The 19,464-nt window shown below is 37.8% G+C and overlaps 1 protein-coding gene across 8 annotated transcripts in view; it reads right to left on the minus strand.

The window, feature by feature from the left end:
• Positions 1 to 19,464, minus strand: part of FRYL (FRY like transcription coactivator) — a 246,337-nt gene that overhangs the window by 32,170 nt on the left and 194,703 nt on the right. For 6 of the 8 annotated variants that reach the window (XM_032632199.1, XM_032632198.1, XM_032632202.1 and 3 more), the window contains 10 exons: positions 18,465 to 18,669; positions 17,064 to 17,185; positions 16,037 to 16,227; positions 14,441 to 14,535; positions 12,766 to 13,373; positions 12,361 to 12,458; positions 8,644 to 8,814; positions 6,552 to 6,692; positions 3,073 to 3,270; positions 147 to 308 (listed from right to left, as the gene is read on the minus strand). In XM_032632199.1, the coding sequence (XP_032488090.1) occupies positions 147 to 308; positions 3,073 to 3,270; positions 6,552 to 6,692; positions 8,644 to 8,814; positions 12,361 to 12,458; positions 12,766 to 13,373; positions 14,441 to 14,535; positions 16,037 to 16,227; positions 17,064 to 17,185; positions 18,465 to 18,669 (1,991 nt within the window). The remainder of the gene's footprint in view (positions 1 to 146; positions 309 to 3,072; positions 3,271 to 6,551; positions 6,693 to 8,643; positions 8,815 to 12,360; positions 12,459 to 12,765; positions 13,374 to 14,440; positions 14,536 to 16,036; positions 16,228 to 17,063; positions 17,186 to 18,464; positions 18,670 to 19,464) is intronic. The other 2 variants (XM_032632203.1, XM_032632201.1) reach the window with 1 other exon arrangement.

The following is a 19,464-nucleotide window of genomic DNA, read 5'->3' on the forward strand; positions in this document are numbered from 1 at the left end:
AAAGTAAGACAAATTCTCAAGTTCTCATACATAGAATGAAATGGATTCTTCTATTCTGTGAACTTTTTAAAAATCTTTTTCTAAAATTTTATTTTATTTATTTATTTTTTATACAGCAGGTTCTTATTCTATGAACTTTTATGTACCTGTGATAACTGTGGCCTCTTCCAACTAACAGGCACCAAGGCATTAGAATTAGAACCAGAAGAAGTTGAGGAAGTGCTTCTCGTCACAGCAATCACTTTCGGCTTCCCGTTTCTTCCAGTTGCGCTATGCTGATCGCCATATTTATTTCCAATAATTGGTGTCTACACAGAAATAAAACGCCAGTGTTTGACTCAAATAATTCAACATAAATGGGTTAATAGTGTATCTATAATGACACTTTTTATAAACAGCCAAAAAAAAACAGCATAAGGAGAAAGATTACTTAGCGTAAGGCAGATACTACAAAAATCAAAGGTAATGATGATATCTTTTTTTTTTTAAATCATAAGATTTCACTTTATTGGGAACAAGTCTCTGAGGAGATTATTGGAGAACTTATTCCTACTTTAAATACAGATCTGCTTTCTTTAAAAACGACCATCTTCACCTTTCCCCCCATGATTATAAAATAGTCCTCTTTGAAAGCTCAGAAAATATGAAAATGATTTAAAAGAAATCACCTGTCAGCTCACCACTCAGACTTAATGTCTATTAATATTTTGGTGTTTTTTTGATGCATGTTGTGTGCTTCAATAAGGTGCTTTGGCAAATATTCAAGATAAGTAACAACTTCAAAGAGAAAGCTATCTACATATGTCTTACTGCAAATCTGATATATAACATTTCCAAAATTTATTTCTGTAAAATTTCATGATGAGTCCAAACGTTGGATGATCCAAAACATGTGTATTTACTTGGCTTTGTGAAGTGTCTCAAATTTGCATTTGAATATAATTTTAAGCTCACTTGCATGTCACCCAAGTCCCCTTATGATCTGGTTCCTGCTTATCTCCCCAACTTCAGCCTCCACCACTCCCTCCTGAACTTCACACTCCAGCAGAGCTGAACTTGCTCCCCAAGCATATGGTGCCTTTGTGGACCTCTGTGTTGGCACATGTCACCTCCTTTGCATAGAACATGCGCCAAGCAAACCCCTAAATCACTTTGAACATTGCCTCCAGACTTCCAAGGAGGCCTATGCTGATACCACCTGGACATTTACCAGGTGATGGTGATTGTTTCTGTGCCTCTCTCCCCCTGCTATACGGGAGTCCCTGGACCGAGTGTGACTCATCACTGCTCCTCTAGTATATCTCCAGTGCCCACACAGAGCAGGTACTTGGGAATTTTTTGAGGAAACAAATTGAAATTAACTATGTGATACAGATAAAATGTTCTGAGGATTCGTATCACCGTTTTCAACAAAATAATTGTGACACCATCTGTTTCTGACTCAGAAGAACAGCAAAGCCCAGCTTCTCTATCATATTCCCATTCTATGTATTCCATGTTAGAAATTCTCAGGTGATAGAAACCAAAACATTGGCAGTAAACATACTTTCTATCTTAAAAAAACAACCAATAAGCTCTGGATAAATTCTAAGACCAAGACTAAACTGCAAAAATATTTTTTAATCTATATAATCCTTATCAATTAAAACATGAGTAGATCTTCAGCTGTTATCTTTCTCAACTCCCCCCACCCCCCAATACTTGATCAATAACTTCTCTCTTGAAAAATTCCTGCCTTGGCTTGTGAAAGACCATTTCGATGGCACCAAAGTCAACAAGAGTGGGCTGAGTTTCTGGAGGAAAAAACGCAAAACTGATGCTCTCCGCAAGGGTCAAAAAATCTTTGCATGAGATTTGTAACGATATTAATATGTAACATAGACAGGGTTCAGGTTCCCTCTGGACTGGGGGGCCCTGCCTCAGTCTAGCCCTAAAATGTAGGGCTTCTCAAATCTCAGTTTATTTTAGCCTCATTTTTCCTTCCACGATTTCAACCATCCACCTATATGACACTGAAAACCCTTAAACGTTTTCCTTCTGCCCAAGTTTTCCTCTAAAACTTCAGATCTCTTTAGGTAATCAGCACCTCCGTCGGTATGTTTTTTGGTCTCTTCAGAGCCAGTATACCCGAGACTGAGCTCACCACGCCCTCCTTCCCTGCTAATACCTGTTCTCCCTGCATTTCCATCCCCTTTGAAAGGTACCAACACTCACCAAGTTGTCACAGCAAATGTCCTTGTCTGTTCCTTACTTAGCACCTCCTCTCCTTCCCATCAAACCCCATCAATTACTTCCTCAGACTTTTGAAAACCATCCCTTCCCTCTTTGTTTCCTCTGCAGTTGCCTAGGGACACAGTCCAACATTATCTTTTACCCAAATTACTCTAACAGATTCCTTAAAAATTTCCACCCCGCTCCTCCCTGGTCCGTTTTCTATCCTGTTGCCAGAGTGATCTTCCTAAAATGCAAATCCTAATATTTCCTATTCCAGCTAAAAATCCTTTAAGAGCGTCTACTGCTTCAAGAGAAAACCATCTCGTCAGACAAGATGCCGGTGACCTCGCGGCTCCCTATGCCTTCAGCTTCCTCTCTCATCCCACTCTATACCTCCATCCTCTGTACTCCGTGCTCAGGGTAGGCCACAGTAACTGGCTGGAAGTTTCCAGAGCGCCGTGCTTTCTCACACTTACAAGCCTTCATTCACACATGCTGCTTTTTCTTGGATTACTCCCCCCTCCCCAGACTTCCATATATACCTGTCTAGGGTTACTTATCTCTCAACACTCAGCTCAGATCAGGTTAGATGTACATGCTATATATTCCTATAGAACTTCGAACCTACTTCCAGCCAAAGCACTTATCACAATGCTTATTTGCCTATCTCCCCAAGAGGCTATAGGCCTTCTCCCCTGAGAGTAGCCTTCTCCCCACTCCCACCCCATTTTCATGACACCTGTCACAGCATCTACTGCTGAGTATGAGCTCAATCAATGCTTGTTGAATGACAGAATGAATAAATGAAGAAATGAAAATTTCTAATAGAGCACCTTTATCAATCTCTGAGCATCTTACCTCAGATATATCAAAATGAAAATCTAAGGTCTTCCCAGGCAACTCCTTAGAGACGTTATTAAAAATTTTAGTGAAGGATATTTCAGGAGAACCTGTATCTCCTCCGTAGGTCCTGGGGATATCGTTGGGCACAACAAGGCTTGCCGAGCGAGACACCACCAGTTTTAAGATGTTAAGGGCTTCCTTCCAATAAGGACTCTGGTTTCAAAAAATAATAGACAAATACATATTTAACTAAGAACAAAAACTTAGTATACACTGTAGACAATGAAAATATTATTTCTACAAAAACTCCTTGTAAATTATTCATTTTTACCTTGAGGTACCTAACAGAGGGTCTGAGTTACAAAAGGAAAGAAAATAAGTTATTATTTGTACCGTTAAATTTATGAGATATTGTACATATAATAATGCTACCAGCTCAGAATATTTTGCATTTTTCCCAATAAGTGCTTTATAAATATTATTGGTTGAGAAAGTCTAATACAGTAATCTGGCAGTTGGGGGTAAACAAAGGGGTTGTATATATATGTGAACTTTCTAGATGAATGAAGTATATGGCTTTAAGACTCTAAAACTTTAAATGTTTTAATTCTTGGAGATAAACAATTTTTGACGCATACTTTTTAGACATAAAAATATTAAAATACTAAATAAATTTTAGATTTTTCTTAATGACCCAAGCCCCGAATAATAAGCATAAGTGCTGTGCTAAAACGATGCTCTCAGTGATTCCTGAGCTGTATAGTGTGAACTTTTCCCCCTATATATGGTGGCTATGTTTTCGAGTTATTCTTCTGCTTTTAGTTTTGTATATTTCTGCCAATATAATTTAGGAATGATTTATATGACAGACGTATATATGGAGAGGAATTAATGTCTAATTAAAAATTTAGAACTTTTTTTTTACTGCCTACTGAAAATCATATAAGAATGACTTTTTTTCTTTCTTGTGGTACCAAAATCAAACTTCAACCTTGTATTATACATATTGTTTCACAGTTGGCAGTTCTGAGACAGGGAAAATACTACTTAAAAAAGGAAGTGAAAAATCTTTGGCAGAACTGAATTATCCAATTTAGCTAATAACATCTTGATATGAAGACATCTAAAGCACAAAATATTACTAGTAATTAAAAATGTCTACATGAGGCTTCCCTGGTGGCACAGTGGTTAAGAATTCGCCTGCCAATGCAGGGGACACAGGTTCATGCCCTGGTCCAGGAAGATCCCACATGCCGCAGAGCAACTAAGCCTGTGACTACTGAGCCTGTGCTCTACAGCCCGTGAGCCACACTACTGAGCCTGTGCACCACAATCACTGAAGCCCGCGAGCCACAACTACTGAGCCCACGTGCCACAACTACCGAAGCCCGCACACCTAGAGCCTGTGCTCCACGACAAGTAAAGCCACCGCAATGAGAAGCACGCGCACTGCAACAAAGAGTAGCTCCCGCTCGCTGCAACTAGAGAAAGCCCACGCACAGTAACGAAGACCCAACACAGCCAAAAATAAATAAATAAAATAAATAAAAATTTTAAAAAATGTCCACATGACACCGTGACATTTTAAGCACATCATCGTAGAAAACAGTTTATCTTTAACAAAGTTAGACTATGTAAAAATCATCATCATTTTTTCCTTATGGAAATAATTAGGAGCTCTGGGCATTGCAAAATGCTAAAATCTCTTCAGAGATGTTTCCATAAATTATATTGGTACTTCTGTTCTAAATGTAAAAGATTATCATTTACATGTATGTAAAATGTTTAATATTTGAATAAAGCAGAAGTCACTAACTGGGATGACCTGTCAGCTAAATATAACCTTGGTTTACCCAACATTTAAAAATAAATTTAAGGACTTCCCTGGTGGCGCAGTGGTTAAGAATCCGCCTGCCAGTGCAGGGGAAATGGGTTCGAGCCCCAGTCCAGGAAGATTCCACATGCCGCGGAGCAACTAAGCCTGTGTGCCACAACTACTGAGCCTGTGCTCTAGAGCCCGCGAGCCACAACTACCAAAGCCCATGCGTCTAGAGTCCGTGCTCCGCAACAAAAGAAGCCACTGCAATGAGAAGCCTGTGCACTGCAACGAAGAGTAGCCCCCTCTTGCTGCAACTAGAGAAAGCCCATGCGCAGCAAAGACCCAACACAGCCAAAACATAAATAAATTAAAAATAAAATAAAATAATTTAAAAATAAAAAGAAATTTGAGACATTTTAAAATTAGGCAATTTTAAAGAAAAACCCAGATTTTGAGCTTCTCTTTATAAATTAGAAAAGAAAAACTAGAAGTTCTGGCCACAGTGGACCTGTACTCCAACATGGCAACCATTCTTAGTCGTGCTGTTCCTTTTAGATGAGGAATGTGCAGTTCCCTTAGTCGTAAATCTATGCCCTCTTATGGTTACTTGCTGGCCCAGTGGGCATATAAGCTTGTGGTTCTGAACAAAAGAAATGTATCTATGTTTCATATATTAGTAATTCAATGTGCTATGTATTTCTGCGGGTGATCCAGCAAATATCTGATGAGTTAACTTCTTTAAGCCTTAAGGAAAAAAAGGAGAAAAGTGCTTTAGGAAAAAAAATATAATTGTTGAGTGGTGAAGCCTTGCTCCTTAAGAGATAAAAATAGAGAAGATACACAGGGTTACCAAAGAAACCTATGTTTTTTTTTTAATATCTGCAATCTCTGATTTTCCAGGGAATCTAAAAAATAACCCAGATTACCCAATAAAAATACTGAAAAACATTTTGATACAGTTGTGTGACTTTCAGATATGGACTAGAACACAAACTCATTGCAGCTGAGTATTTCCATTTGTAAATTTTGCTTTAGTGAATACAAGTATCACTGGAGTAGAAACACAAAGTATTAATCTGTTAAGGCTCTCAAAGAGTTTGCTCTGTTTGGTCAGTTGTATCCACAATACTGCTCTGCTTGTCAAGGCCTTTCTTACAGATAGTTCTAAAGTGAAATTCAGTACAGACCAAGTTGACTTGTCGCCATTTACAGTTAAACCAAGTCTGATTTTCTACTTTCTAAGTATCTGGCACTTTTTACCAGACCCAGAAAGCAACTCTAAAATACAGACTCTTCAAAGAGTTCTTCTGTTTCTAAAAGTAATATCTGTTCCATTATGTAGGACTTGGTTAAAAACAGAAAGGTACAAAGTACACTGTCCAGAGACAGTGACTGCTGCCATTTGTGTACATTCCTTCCAGTGATTCCTGAAATGTACTTTCGAGGACGTAATCATTAAAAATAAAAATCAGGAATCATGCCAATCCTACCGTTCGGATTCTGCTTGACATCACTCACATTGAGAACATTTTCTCATGTTGTAACTATTCCTGAAAACATGATTTATGAACTAACCACTTCCCCTATCTTAGACACTTAAGGTGTTTCCAATTTTTTATGATTATAAGGTGTTTCGAGATGATCACTTCTATACATGAGATGTGGGGTCACTTACCTGTACATATTTTCCAATAATCTTTATGATCTCCAGATTAAACTGCTTGACTGGGGCAGCGGAGAGGTCAATATGACTCAAAAGACTATAGATGATCTGTAGTAACGACTGCTGCATACTGGACAGTCCTTTTTCTAACAACTGAAAGTAATATTAAAAAGTATACTTTAATCAGGTTAAAGAAAATTCCACAGGATTTACATTAGTGATGTTGAAAACCATAACAGATTTAACCTAAGAGTTCATGGTTAGAGTTATCAGAAATCCAGAGAATAATGAAGGTAAAAGGTAATGTCTATTATTGTTACTTGTCCTTGCTGCAGAAAGGAGAACTAGATAGATTACTTGTCATCTTAATCTTAGTGCTTCCTTTTATATCCTTAACTAATTTAGTTAAACACCATTTATTTTAGGTTAAGAGAAAAACCGCTACACCACCGTCACCAAAGAATAACTAACTACCCGCAAGCCATTCACACCAGCCACTTACCACCTATGTGATCTTGGATAAGTTTCTTATTTCTCTGAGCCTTGATTTTTAAAAATAAAACTGGTAACACTTGCCTCATAGCGTTTGTAGGACAATTAAATTATATATGTGTAGTTTTAAATATGTGTAATTAATTTTAGTACTGTTGTTAGTAATAATTTGAGAGTTATTAATAATCATAAAACAAGGATAACTTACACTAGTAAGAGTAACACTGGAGACAAAGCATTCTCTCTGTAGACTGGAACTACACGGCCCACATGTGGTACCCAGTAGGCTGTATTGTGCCAGTGCCAGACCTTAGAATCCCATGATGGGTCTTCAGGGAGCGCTAGTGTTGCTTTAATGTTGAACTTTATGGTGGCGCCAAAGTGAAAGCTAGACTAAGGCACTTAAATTCAAAGCCAGTTAAGGAGGTCTGGCTTTATGTTGGCTCTTGTCCTAAAGGTGTAGGTATAAGAAAACCTAGCGATGCGCATTCATTCAGCTTAGGAAGCTCTCAGGCAGAGGGCTCACGCTGTTGGCTCACCTAAATATAAAGTCGATGGGAGTAAACCCACCCAAACCAGCACCTTAAAAATCCACACCAGTCCTGAGCACTTTATGATGCTCACCATCAGTGACTTAGCTAAGTTAACCAGTGCTATGAGCAATACTTAAAATGTTTATTGAGGTACAAGTAATTTACGTTTGTACAGTGTGTTAGGTTTAGCTGCCAGAGGTCAACTTTCTGAAAAGGAAGGTATCACTGACAAACATTTTTAGTGACTAGGAATTTCTTCCTTTTGAGGGTCTCCTTGTGGCTCTCTACTCAATAATTTACTTTTCTAGGCACGAAGTTAGTTCTTCAACAAATAAATACAGTCGACCCTTGAATAACAGGTTTGAACTGCATGGGTCCACTTATATGTAGGTTTTTTTCAGCAGTAAATACTACAGCACTACAGGACTCACAGTTGGTTGAATCACGGATGTGGAGGGCTGACTGTAAGTTACATGTGGATCTGACCGTGTGGAGGCTTGGCACCCTTAACTCCTGCGTTGTTCAAGGTGAACTGTATTGACTTTTCATGCGGCTCTATCACCAGATTTAAAAATTCTATTTACTCCCCCCCAAATCATATTTTACATTAGGAAGGAAATATAGTTTTAATCAAAATATAGTTTTAATCAAAATTAAAACTTGCCCAGCAGAAATGACTTTGCATGCTGCATTACTATTCTAGAAAGGATCTCAAAGCCAAGAGCTGGTTTTGTAGAAACAAAAAGATAACCATTCCCTAGGATCAAGACCAGGAAAAAACCCATTTGCCTTTTGAAATAAAGGTGAGGTTTATATCATTATGAGCTCTATGTCACTTAAGGACAGTGAATGAGGAAATAAACACTGAAAATGAAAAAAAAAAAAAACCTTTATAAAAACTTCCTCCTTACTTGAAAGGTATTACCTATATTTTTCTTCAAAAAAAGATGTTACCTATATTCACTCTCAAAGAAAATTTGAAGATTAATTAGCATCAGTGCTGCTTCTAGAAATAAAATCTATTTGAAAATTTTGCCACAGAGCAGTTGAAAAATCCTTTTTTGGGGGAGTGAATTTACCTCTGCAAGATAAGTCACAAGACTAAATGTAGTATCTGAGAAGGAGTCATGCAGGTATCTACACACTACGTTGATCCAGTTAGAACAGTCTCTGGAGTACGTGTGCGTACTGTACAGACTCATCATGTGAGCCAGATTGACAAGTGTTGGGCATTTTTCTTCTGCACAAACCTAAAAAAGCAAGCAAAAGTTTCATTCACTTAAAGACAGTTAAGTTTGATTTTATACTAAATGTATTTATTTAATGCATCAATTTAGATATATATGTTGAAGGGTTAATGCATTTTATTTCTGTATGGTAGAGAAGTTAAAAAGAGGAAGAGGAAAAAGCACAAGGCATTCTTAAGAGAATGCCTTAGATCATACGAAGAGGATTAATATGTCAAGCACTTCCGTGGGTGTTAAATAGTATGGCTTTTTTTCAGTCTGATGTAAAATGTCTTTGGTAAAAACCCAAATGTTTTTGTAAACCCTGTGTGTCATTTCGTAAAAAGAGTTTTGTTTTGTAAAATCTGTATACGGTTCAGTGCACAAATAACTAAACAGGCAGTGCCGCTCAACGTGGGAATCCTCAGCGAGGTTCGGAGCTGCTACGCCAAAGAAGAAATGCTTTAGTCTCAAGCTGTCCAGGGTATCTCACTAGGGCAGTCAACTGCAGAAGCCTCAACCTGTGTGATACAGTCAAAGGACTTCATTGGAGGACTGATAAAACGTTTGAGTCCTGCATCTCCAGTGAATGGCAATCTCCAGTGTGGACGTCAAGCTACTCTTCAGGAAATCACCTAAAGCTCTTAAGGTCCTTGGCCAATCATTTACAGGCTACTACAAAGTGTACTGACTTCCTAGACTTTGCGTGACACGGTACTACAGAATCTGAATCAACAAATGTAGGCCCAAGATATGAAGGCATGCAAGACTATGCAGAGAGACTAATACAGTACCTTGGAAGTTATTTTATAAAATCATTAAAAGCAGCTGTTTTCATGCCTTTTACTCATAAAACAGACACCAGGAAGAAAAAGGAAAAGTTGTTTGATATTTCTGATTCGTATTTCAAAATATAATAATTTATCACACTATTTTTAAAAAAACCACATAACTTTATAATTTCAAAACTTGCTATCCTTCAGCAAAAATTTTTATAGTTTAGAGTAAATTCTAATCTTATCCCTGAAGGATAAGGCATTCCTATAGAATTCTTATATTCTTAAAGAATATTTCTTGAAAGAATGATTTTTTAAGAACCTATTTTTTGAAACAGAAGAAAGTTCTTTGGAATAATAGGCTGTGTAATTTTATAGTAAAGCAAATGGCTTAGATTTAATTTTGGAACTTTGGAATTACCAGGTTAAAATACGAGCCAAAACAGAGTATGTTTTATAACAAACTTTTTTAGCATACTATTTTTGCCATAATGAATAGCTAAAAAGGACAATATTTGTCCTAAGTGTTGCCTCATTTTGAAATTCTGTGCTCTCCAAGGGCACAAACAGTAGAAAGAGTGATATTTGCATAATGAGGAAGCACATAATGGCAGAAAATTATTCTCAACAGTTTAAGTGAGAGAACAATTAAGGAATCAATTTAGTTCACATCCTGCAGGTTGCTGAAAGGCCACAGAGGGAACCTTTGTGTGCTGCTCAACAGGAAGAAAACAGACTTAATAGCAGTTTATGACTATCAGCAAGCCACATACTTGATTTCTTAAAAACATAAAAGGTATTTGGGACTTTCCTGTGCTTTGCCTCAGTCATGACAGCAGAGGCTTGGAGCTCAAGGGCCTTCTATGGCCTTCTGGTCACGCTGTGCTTCTCACCTGACCTAACACTTAGCAAATTACTCGGCACTTCAGCTGCCAATCTCAAATGCTTCTACTTCCCTTATCAAGGGATTTATGCTTTTTACTTTCTTAAAATCCCCAAATAAGCCAATATACATTCTTTCCTTATATTTTCTTTCTTACCCCTCATGTAGAAAAAAATAAAATCTTTGTTTACATTTTCCTAATGGTGTGTTATTAGAATATTAAAATGAAAGTCATTTTAATAAATTATTTAAAAAATCACTTTTAGACCTCATTAATGCAAATACATGTTGTTGGGTTTTTTAGCACAAACCATCATTTTCAACACTAAGATATGTCTCCATGAACTATAATAATGGCTCTTCTTTTTAAATACATGCTTTTAAAATGGTTAAGCATTTCTCCATATCTATTTAGAAATTTAAATAAGGATGGATTCAACAGCAAATTTTATTAAATATTTTCTTGTCACTTATTAAATATTTTCTATCCAGATAATGAAAATGTTCTTCCTCTTGTTACTGTGTATGTGATTAATTGGGTTGGTAGTCTTTTTTCACTCCATTGGCACCCAGAGATAAATTTGCACTTAACAGTATTGAAATGTGGGCCATAGAGAGATGGGTGTTTTATTTGGTTTTCTAGAAGTTTGCTCCTTCCTTTTACTGCTGTGCTACTTGCTAACTGAATCTCAGGTTTGAAAAAAACTGCTTATATAAAAAGCTCTTCCAGAGAAATTTACTTGCTTGTTCCCTTCTGTTGCAGACTTCTCTGATTTTTCTCCCAGTGCTTTAGCCAGGTTATCTTACTTAGATTACTATTGAGACACTCCCTCCAGTTCACCTGACTTCCTGTTGTATGTATATTACTTGTAAATTCCTATAACTCCTTCTTGTAACTGTTTGTATTTTCAGCCTGAAACGTCTTTTTTCCAAGACTCAATGTGACCAAAAAAAAATAAATATATAAAATAAAATTAGTTAAGAATTAAGTTTAAGCCGAAGGTAAGGTATTTGTGATCCCTTTATTGTTCTTAAGAGGAAGTTACTAAACAGATAAAATGTCAACATCATATTCTTTCACAATTAAGACTAAGAGCTATAAAGCTTTCAAACAAATGTTCACAAATGATTTAAAAATAGCTACATACGTGTTTAAGAAATATATGATGGGAGGGAAAGAGTCAAATAAGGAAGAAAAAAGAATGAAGGGAGCAGAGAGAGAAGATAAAGAGAATGTTAGAAGGAAAAAGGCAAACAAAGGGAGAGAGAACTTTCAGAATCAAAAAATACATTATGCCCTCTTCTTCTGCAGGGCCTTTGCACATGCAATTTCTCCTGCCTGGAAAATTTCTACTTTCAGCCCTGCTCTTGTTTCTCATCCAGGGACCTTATTTTGGTTACTCTTATTTGCCCTTCAAGTCCGCTTAGATATGACTTCCCCCAGGCAGACTTTTGCTTTATGTGTCCCTAGAATATTTTGTTCTCCCATTGCAAAGTCACCAGACTCTACGGTGATTGCCTACTTACTTGACTGCACTGCCACCCTAGGGCCCATAGGGCTAACGATTCTATTTACTCTGATTATCACTGTATTTCCAGCACCTGATCCAGTGCTCAGTACATATCTGGGGGGGCAAATGAATGAATGACTTGGAAACTGACAGAGGATAAAGTAGGGAAACAGCAGAAAAAGATTCAGACTCAGAGGAGAGCTACTCTAAACAAATAATTTTATTCACTGTCATTTGAGCAGCTAACATATCATTACTATATTACTCCTTCATATGCATAAAAGAATAAAAATTTAGATAGGAAGTGACAGTAAAAGGATCTTTAAGAGACTTCCCCCCTTAAGATAAACTCCAGAGAAAATTCCCTAAAGTGTTATCTTCCAGCATCACATTTGCTTACCTTTGCTATTCGACTAGCTGTTTCTTTGCAAAACTGAGTTGGGCTGTCAAAATGCTGGATTAAGTGAGGCAATAAGCAAAGGATGTTAAGAGGAAAGCCTATCAAAAAAAAAAAAAGCAAACAATAACCAATTGTATTGCACATTATTTTAAAAATTAAAGGATTTTTTTTTTCATGGTTCACAAAAACCATTTTCTTTTTATTTCCTGGAGTACTTGATCTTCTAAAAAAAAAAATTTTTTTTTTTTGCTTTTACCAAAGAATTTAAGCTATCTCACATATTAAGAAAACCATAACTGTTTGTGGAAAAGCAGAAATTAGTAGATTTCAAAACCAACGATTAGTTTACATTTCACTATATTAAAAAAAAAAAGCAAAGAGTTGGTGCAATTCTAGTCACATCACCTGACAACTGGGAAGGATCCACCAACGTGTGTTTGGAGACAGCAATGAGTTTACTCAGGAGGTGCACTGTCATTTCCTGTGTGGATACTGAGGTAAAACCCTTAAGGAAGAGCTGCTGAAGGCCTGGGAAATTATTCCACTTCAGTTTGCTTTGTACGGTTTCAATCTTCTCTCGACTCTCTGATTTTTCCAAGGGCAGGTGGATCAACAGTTTGTTGAGAAGTCTGAGAGCCAGGAGGTATTCATATTCATAATCTGATTCTAATAAAGATGCTGCTATCCAAAAAATGGTGGCCATCAAGCTGGCAGGCTCAGTAGTGGGCTGCACATCATACACGGCTTTCTCTCTCAGGGAGGAAAGGCTTCGAGTCCTCGCTAAGCTACTGCTGTGGTTGAGCCGTCCATCCATTATATCCAGTGTATTACTCCGCCGCCGGTCACCTCTTCGGTCACCAATTAAACTTAACCTCAAAGAGTTACTTCTTGCATTACTGCTGTATCCCATATAACTGCTACTATTAATGGGACTTGTGCTTAGATTGAGTTGTCCAGTGCTTTTCCTGTTAGCTGCATACTTGTTTCCCATTAGAGGATCATGGTATGAGGTTCTTTAAAAAAAAAAAAGAAAGAAAAAAAAAAAGATGAATCCATGCACAATCGCTTCTTTTGCTACATTAATTGTACTCTTGAAAACACACTGCAAAATGGTAATAACTGTTACCAGGAAAAATCATTTTTAAGTATATCTGACTTTGCTTAACCCAATTTCAGTTCTTTCCTCCCTATTAAAATGTACAACAGTATCTTTTCCACTGTGGCTACTTTGGGTTGGATGAGGTTTGATTTGAAGCGAAAATTCTGCTATAGTTATCGCTGGTAACTTTCAGCTCTGGGATTTAGTACAAATTACGTCCAAAGCAGGCCTCGTTTGTCTCACCCCCAGCCTCAAAGGTCCTGATGTCCCTATTTCTGTCAATTCACATTCTTTCCAAAAGAACCAAGCTCAAAAATTTAGTTTTGATTTCTCCTTCTCCCTCACATCTACTTATCATTGATTAAAAAATAATTACAGAATACTTTCTACGTGTGCCAGCAGTATGCAAAATGCTACAAATATTAAAGTCCATGGAAATGGATAAATTAGAGCCTGTTAGTTGCTGTTATGAAAATATTAAGAAAATACTGTGAGATCCCAAAGGATGGAATGCTTAGCATTCCCCTGGGGCAGTTAGAAATTCTTAGCTAGGAGGTGATATTAAGACGGGACTTGAAGGATAAATCAATTTGGGATTTGCAAGGAAGACAAAGTTCGAAGAGAGGCTGGTCCAGGGAGAAGGAACTGTATGTGGAAGGTGTGAGTCCCGAGGAGCCTGGCCTGCTGGGGTGACAAGAGGATGTTGAGTGTGGCAGTAATACAGCCTGTCACTGAGGCTGAAGCCGAGTAGCACAGGAGAAAGGTCTCTGATTAGGGTGTCAGAGGAACGGCACTGCCGCATACTAGCCCCGTGAGCTTTCACACGTCTCACTGTCTGAGGTTCATTTTCCCACCGGCAATCCATCTGAATTTAGGGGTAGTACTCTCACTGCCGATATTAGAACAATATAGTATTACACATATTTAGCTATTGAAGGTCTAAATACAAGTCTACCGGTTGCCTAGTTTTTCAGTTCTTACTGAGAAAGGGCAGAAAGAAGATCGTAATGCTTCATGGTTTCAGCCAAAGTATCAATTGCAGATTCCAACGTGAGAAGAAGCTCAATCACAAATCCCTAGAAAAAAGGGCAGATCTTAATTAATCATACTCTGGAAAGAAGAAACTGCAATGCACTTCCTGACGAGATTTCAAAATAGAATAAACCCCACATTAATATTACAAGATAAACTCTTGAGCAACATGATCTTGCTCATGGATGAGAATGCATCAAACTAATGGTATAAACTGATTGTACTGGCAACACGAGTCACCCAAAATTACCTGGGTCAGAAACCTAGGAGCCATCCTTGTTTCTTTCTCTCACATCTAAATTGAATCCATCAGCATCTTGAAAATATTACTTTAAAAATAAATCCTAAATCTGACTTCCTTTTCTCTACCTCCATAGCTCCCCATAATCCAAACTATCATCATTTTGGCCTGGACTCTTACAAAGAGCCTCTTAACTGACCTCTCTTGCCTTCCTAAGGATTCCACCTAGCCTCCAGAGTGAGTTTTTTAAAAAAGCAAGTCATATCCATCCCTTCCTTTTAAAACCAATGGGTGGTTTCCCATCAATTCAGAGTAAACTCCCACCTCCCACCAGAACCTCCTTGGCCTCACATGATCTGGACCTGCTTACCTCATCAATCTCCTGCCTCTGGAGGCCCCCAACCAGTACGTTCTAGCCACATTGGTTTGCTTGATGTTCCTTTATTTTGTTTTAATTTTTGGCTGAGCCATGAGGCTTGCAGGATGTTAGTTCCCTGACCAGGGATTGAGCCCTGGGCCCCAGCAGTGAAAGTGCCGAGTCAGTCCTAACCACTGGACCGCCAGGGAATTCCCCTGATGTTCCTTTAAAAAGCCAGTTGCTTCTGCCTCAGGCCCTTTGCACTTGTTAGTCCTGTTTCCCTCTGCCCTCTTCCCCAGATTATCACAGGGCTCACTTCATTTAAACATGTGTTCAAAACTCTTCTTGTCAGATGATCATAAAAAAATAAATAAATAAGTAAAAAATCCTCTCCCCCATCATTCTTTAAACTGTTACTCTACCTTATTATTTTCACAGCATTCATCACTAAGTAAACTTGTATTATACTTTATTGGTGGATTAAAGGCTTGTTTCCCCAATGAAATGTGAGCTCCAGAATGCCAGGAACTTTGTCTTGTTCATTACTGTATCCTCGGTGTCTAAAACACTGTTAATAAAGTCATGAGTCTGTACAGACCTATGTAAGCTCTCTACTGCAGTATTTCACTTAATTTATCTTAACAAATGGAATTCAGTGGTCTAGTTTACATCTAACTTCAAATTCCTCTTATACCTTGTGGTCATCTCAGAATAATATCCAGGTGTGTGTGATAAAGCTGTTTCTGATAGGCACTATTTAATTCAATTAGTGTGTTATTAAACATTAATTACACAACTTTGTTTCTTAATTCTTTGCTTGTTAACATCCGACATCAGTAATTCTATACAACCATTATCTTGCTCTACCTGCCATGATTTACATTTGGCAATAAGTCCTTGACAACAAGGCGTGCTCGATACTTGCTGAAAGAAATGAATGAACTACCTGTGCATCTTCTCCTGGATCCCCTACAGTTTCTACAAGTCTGGAGAGAACATCAGAAAGCGTAGTTGCCGAAAGAGGCTGCTTAAGGGCCCTGAAAATCTGAAAGGATCTCCCAGCATAGTGTCGAGAAGAACAAGAAAGTGCTGTCTGCAGAGCAACCTCGCTAAGATGATGTTCCAAGTGAATTCCTTCTGTGAAAGCAAAGGAAACAAGTAAGTGCTTGTTTTTCAGGATATATATAGGGGTTAGGATCAGAGGCTAATAACCAGGTTAAACCCAGTGCCAGCACAATACCTGGCAAACTGGGTGGGCACTAATATTTCATAAGTCAATGCTTTTTCTTTTCATTAAATTCCATCTGCACTTTAGATGACGCTTCATTCTAATCTCCAGGGACATAATCCCTGAGAACAGGGTTTCTCAGCCCCAGCATTACTGACATTTTGGCCAGATAATTCTTTGTTGTGAGGGCTATCCTGTGTAGTGTGTGTCTGTGTAGCAGAATCCCTAGCCTCTACCCAAGTGGACACCAGTACTAACCACTTGCCCCGCGCCCCCTAATTGTGACAAAAATGTCCCCAGACATTGCAAAATGTCCTGAGAAGCAAAATCACCCCTAGCTAAGAACCACTGTTTTAGATACATTTTACTATAATTTTCAGAATGTGTTAAATTTTAGATCAAAGCCCAAACCAGTATAAAAAAATAATTTAAGAGTTTGTCATCTCTACCTATGTTCCTTCAACATAATTGTTTCATAATAAACAATTATATTGTAATTTTATTATGCCGTCTTACACCAAACTAAGAACCCCAGAGCGTCAAAGTGGCATTCTTATTTTTAAGTAGTAACAATTTTTCTTCAACCAGAACAAATCTGTTATCACTAGTAAGTAAAAAAACCTGTCTAAAACTTTTGAAAATTTAGACATGTCAAATTTTTGCTAAACATTATCAGAAGTTTTGACATCACACTAAAAGATCTGCTTGAAAGTAAATACTATCTGAAATGATTATTAAAAGATACCTGAGCTTGACTGCTTAAAAACAGAAACCACATGTTTCAAAAATGTAGTTAACTGCTCAGCACTCTTTATGCTAGGATTCTTGGCAGAAACATCCTCATGGTTCCAAAGGGGCCCTCTTTTTCTGAAAACAGAGAACAGACATGATTCCCTTGGTTTTTAAACTTAATTAAGGTTTACTCATACTCACCTAAAATGTGCTTTTGCAGTTAGAAAGGATAGTGCTTGAATAAATCAAACAGCACGTCACACAGTCTACTGCTACTATTTATGTACTTGGATATGTAATGATCTAGAGCAAGTACAGGAAGATCCAAGTTACGTATAATTTCAAAGCCTTCCATTGTTACAGTTAAATTCTCTCAGAGGTAGCAGGAAAAGATGGCAAATTTTGCCAAGTGAGAAGAGTACTGGTTATTGCTTAGGTATTACAGGTCAAAACAGTCTCGTTTGTAGAGGCTAGATTATATTTAGATTGTAATGCCAATAAAATAATTTATAAGTTAAAACTACCTGTCGATTCTTTCTTTAAAATATCTTTGCATTCACCAGCTTGGTTAGTAAGGGTTAGGCCCCTTATTGCCATAGGCCCAAAGTGCCCTGGAAAAAAGATGTGCTCCTGCTGCCTCTAGTCCATAACACCTCTAATTCATCACATACTTTGCTATGAGACTGATTTTCTCAACATTTTTTTTTTTTTGCGGTACGCAGGCCTCTCACTGTTGTGGCCTCTCCCGCCGCGGAGCACAGGCTCCTGACGCGCAGGCTCAGCGGCCATGGCTCACCGGCCCAGCCGCTCCACGGCATGTCAACATATTTACTTAATTGGGTCCTTCACCCTCCCCATCCAGCTCAAAGATTTTTGATAATGTCTCCTTTCTTAAAAGATCTATATAACCTCTGGCCAGGGCTTCATGGCCCTCCAGCTTGTCTAAAAATTCCTCCACGTTACACTCACGCTGGATTACTCACCAGTTCCAAAAATACTTTGTTTTCTCACACGTCTGTGATTTTGCTCTTGCTGTGGTATATTAGCCCCTTTCTCCCCACCTACGTTTCTTCTTTATTTATAGTGCTTTTGCAAAGAGTAGGCCATAAATAAATATTTGAAGATTGAATGTTAATGTAGCTAATGGAGGCAGAAATATATATTCAGATAATACTGTATCCTCTTTGGGAACCTGGTATCCAGTCATGATTAAGGCCCTCCTTAGGTATAACAGTGTGAGCAAAAGAAGAAAGTCCCTGGTTGCATCAAATTTTCTAAATATTGCACAATACAAACCTGCCTATTCCAAATCAATGACCCTTTGGAAAACAAAATAGGGTTCGCTGAAGCTGACAAATGAAACAATGACTTAAAACAGCTATGCGTCAGGAATGGTAGGAGCTGCAAACGTTACCTTGAGGTAATGAATTCCATGAGGGTTTTGACTTTTCCGTCCTGCTCTACTGAGATGTCGACCTCGCTGAGGACGGTGGTGTGCAGATGTGAAATGGCAGCGCTGTTATTTCCTAAGCTGATACTAGAGGAGGTAGAACTTGAGCTGAGCCCTGAGTCGGTCATGGGGGAGGGCTGGTAATCAGGTATAAAATCGCTAACACCTGCTGAAAGAGACACGGGGTGTGAATGCCCAGATGGAAGCAATCTCCCACAACCCTCAAAGAAGTGAGCCTCACAAGCACCAAATTACACTGAGTTTTTGAGCAAACATTGTTTTCGGAGCCTCTCAGTCAAACTTAACGATTTGGACTTGCTATGCAGTCCTGTGCTGCCATCTGCTGAACAAAGTTGAAACTGGCAGTTTCCTAATATTTTGGCATATTTCCTCAACATAGGTTGCCATTCACACTTCTATATATAATGAGAACTGGTTTTTAATTTCTCATGTTAAGGCGTCTATGCTTTCTGCTTCACTTTACTTAAACAAGGACGATTTTAAAGTCTATTTGTTATATTGATATTATGTCAATTATTAAATAATTCTAAAGGTCATTACTAATGCCCACACTTACAAAATAGCAAAAGGAGCCTTTAAAAACAAACACCAAACGATGAAATTTTGAATAGAAATGCTTTAACATAAAAAAAGGCAGTAAACTTTATTCCATTCATCTTTTAATCATGGTTTAAAAAGGCGAATAAGTTTACTCATAGATGTTTTCTCACTAACTACAGGTTTTTAAGTAAATAACACGGCTTTAAGTAAGTAACTTTAAAACGTTATTAACCCTGTATGTGGCATTATATGATTAGGAAAAAACAGTAATTTTATTTCAATTTTATAAGCCAATTATTTTCTAGATCATCTATTATAAACCTGATGATACTGATGAATGAAATAAATAAGTTAGGGCTATTAGGGAAAAAGAAAATACAGCTTGAAAAGTAAAACAAATTCA

The sequence above is a fragment of the Phocoena sinus genome, chromosome 5 (assembly GCF_008692025.1).
Source record: "Phocoena sinus isolate mPhoSin1 chromosome 5, mPhoSin1.pri, whole genome shotgun sequence".
NCBI lineage: Eukaryota > Metazoa > Chordata > Mammalia > Artiodactyla > Phocoenidae > Phocoena > Phocoena sinus.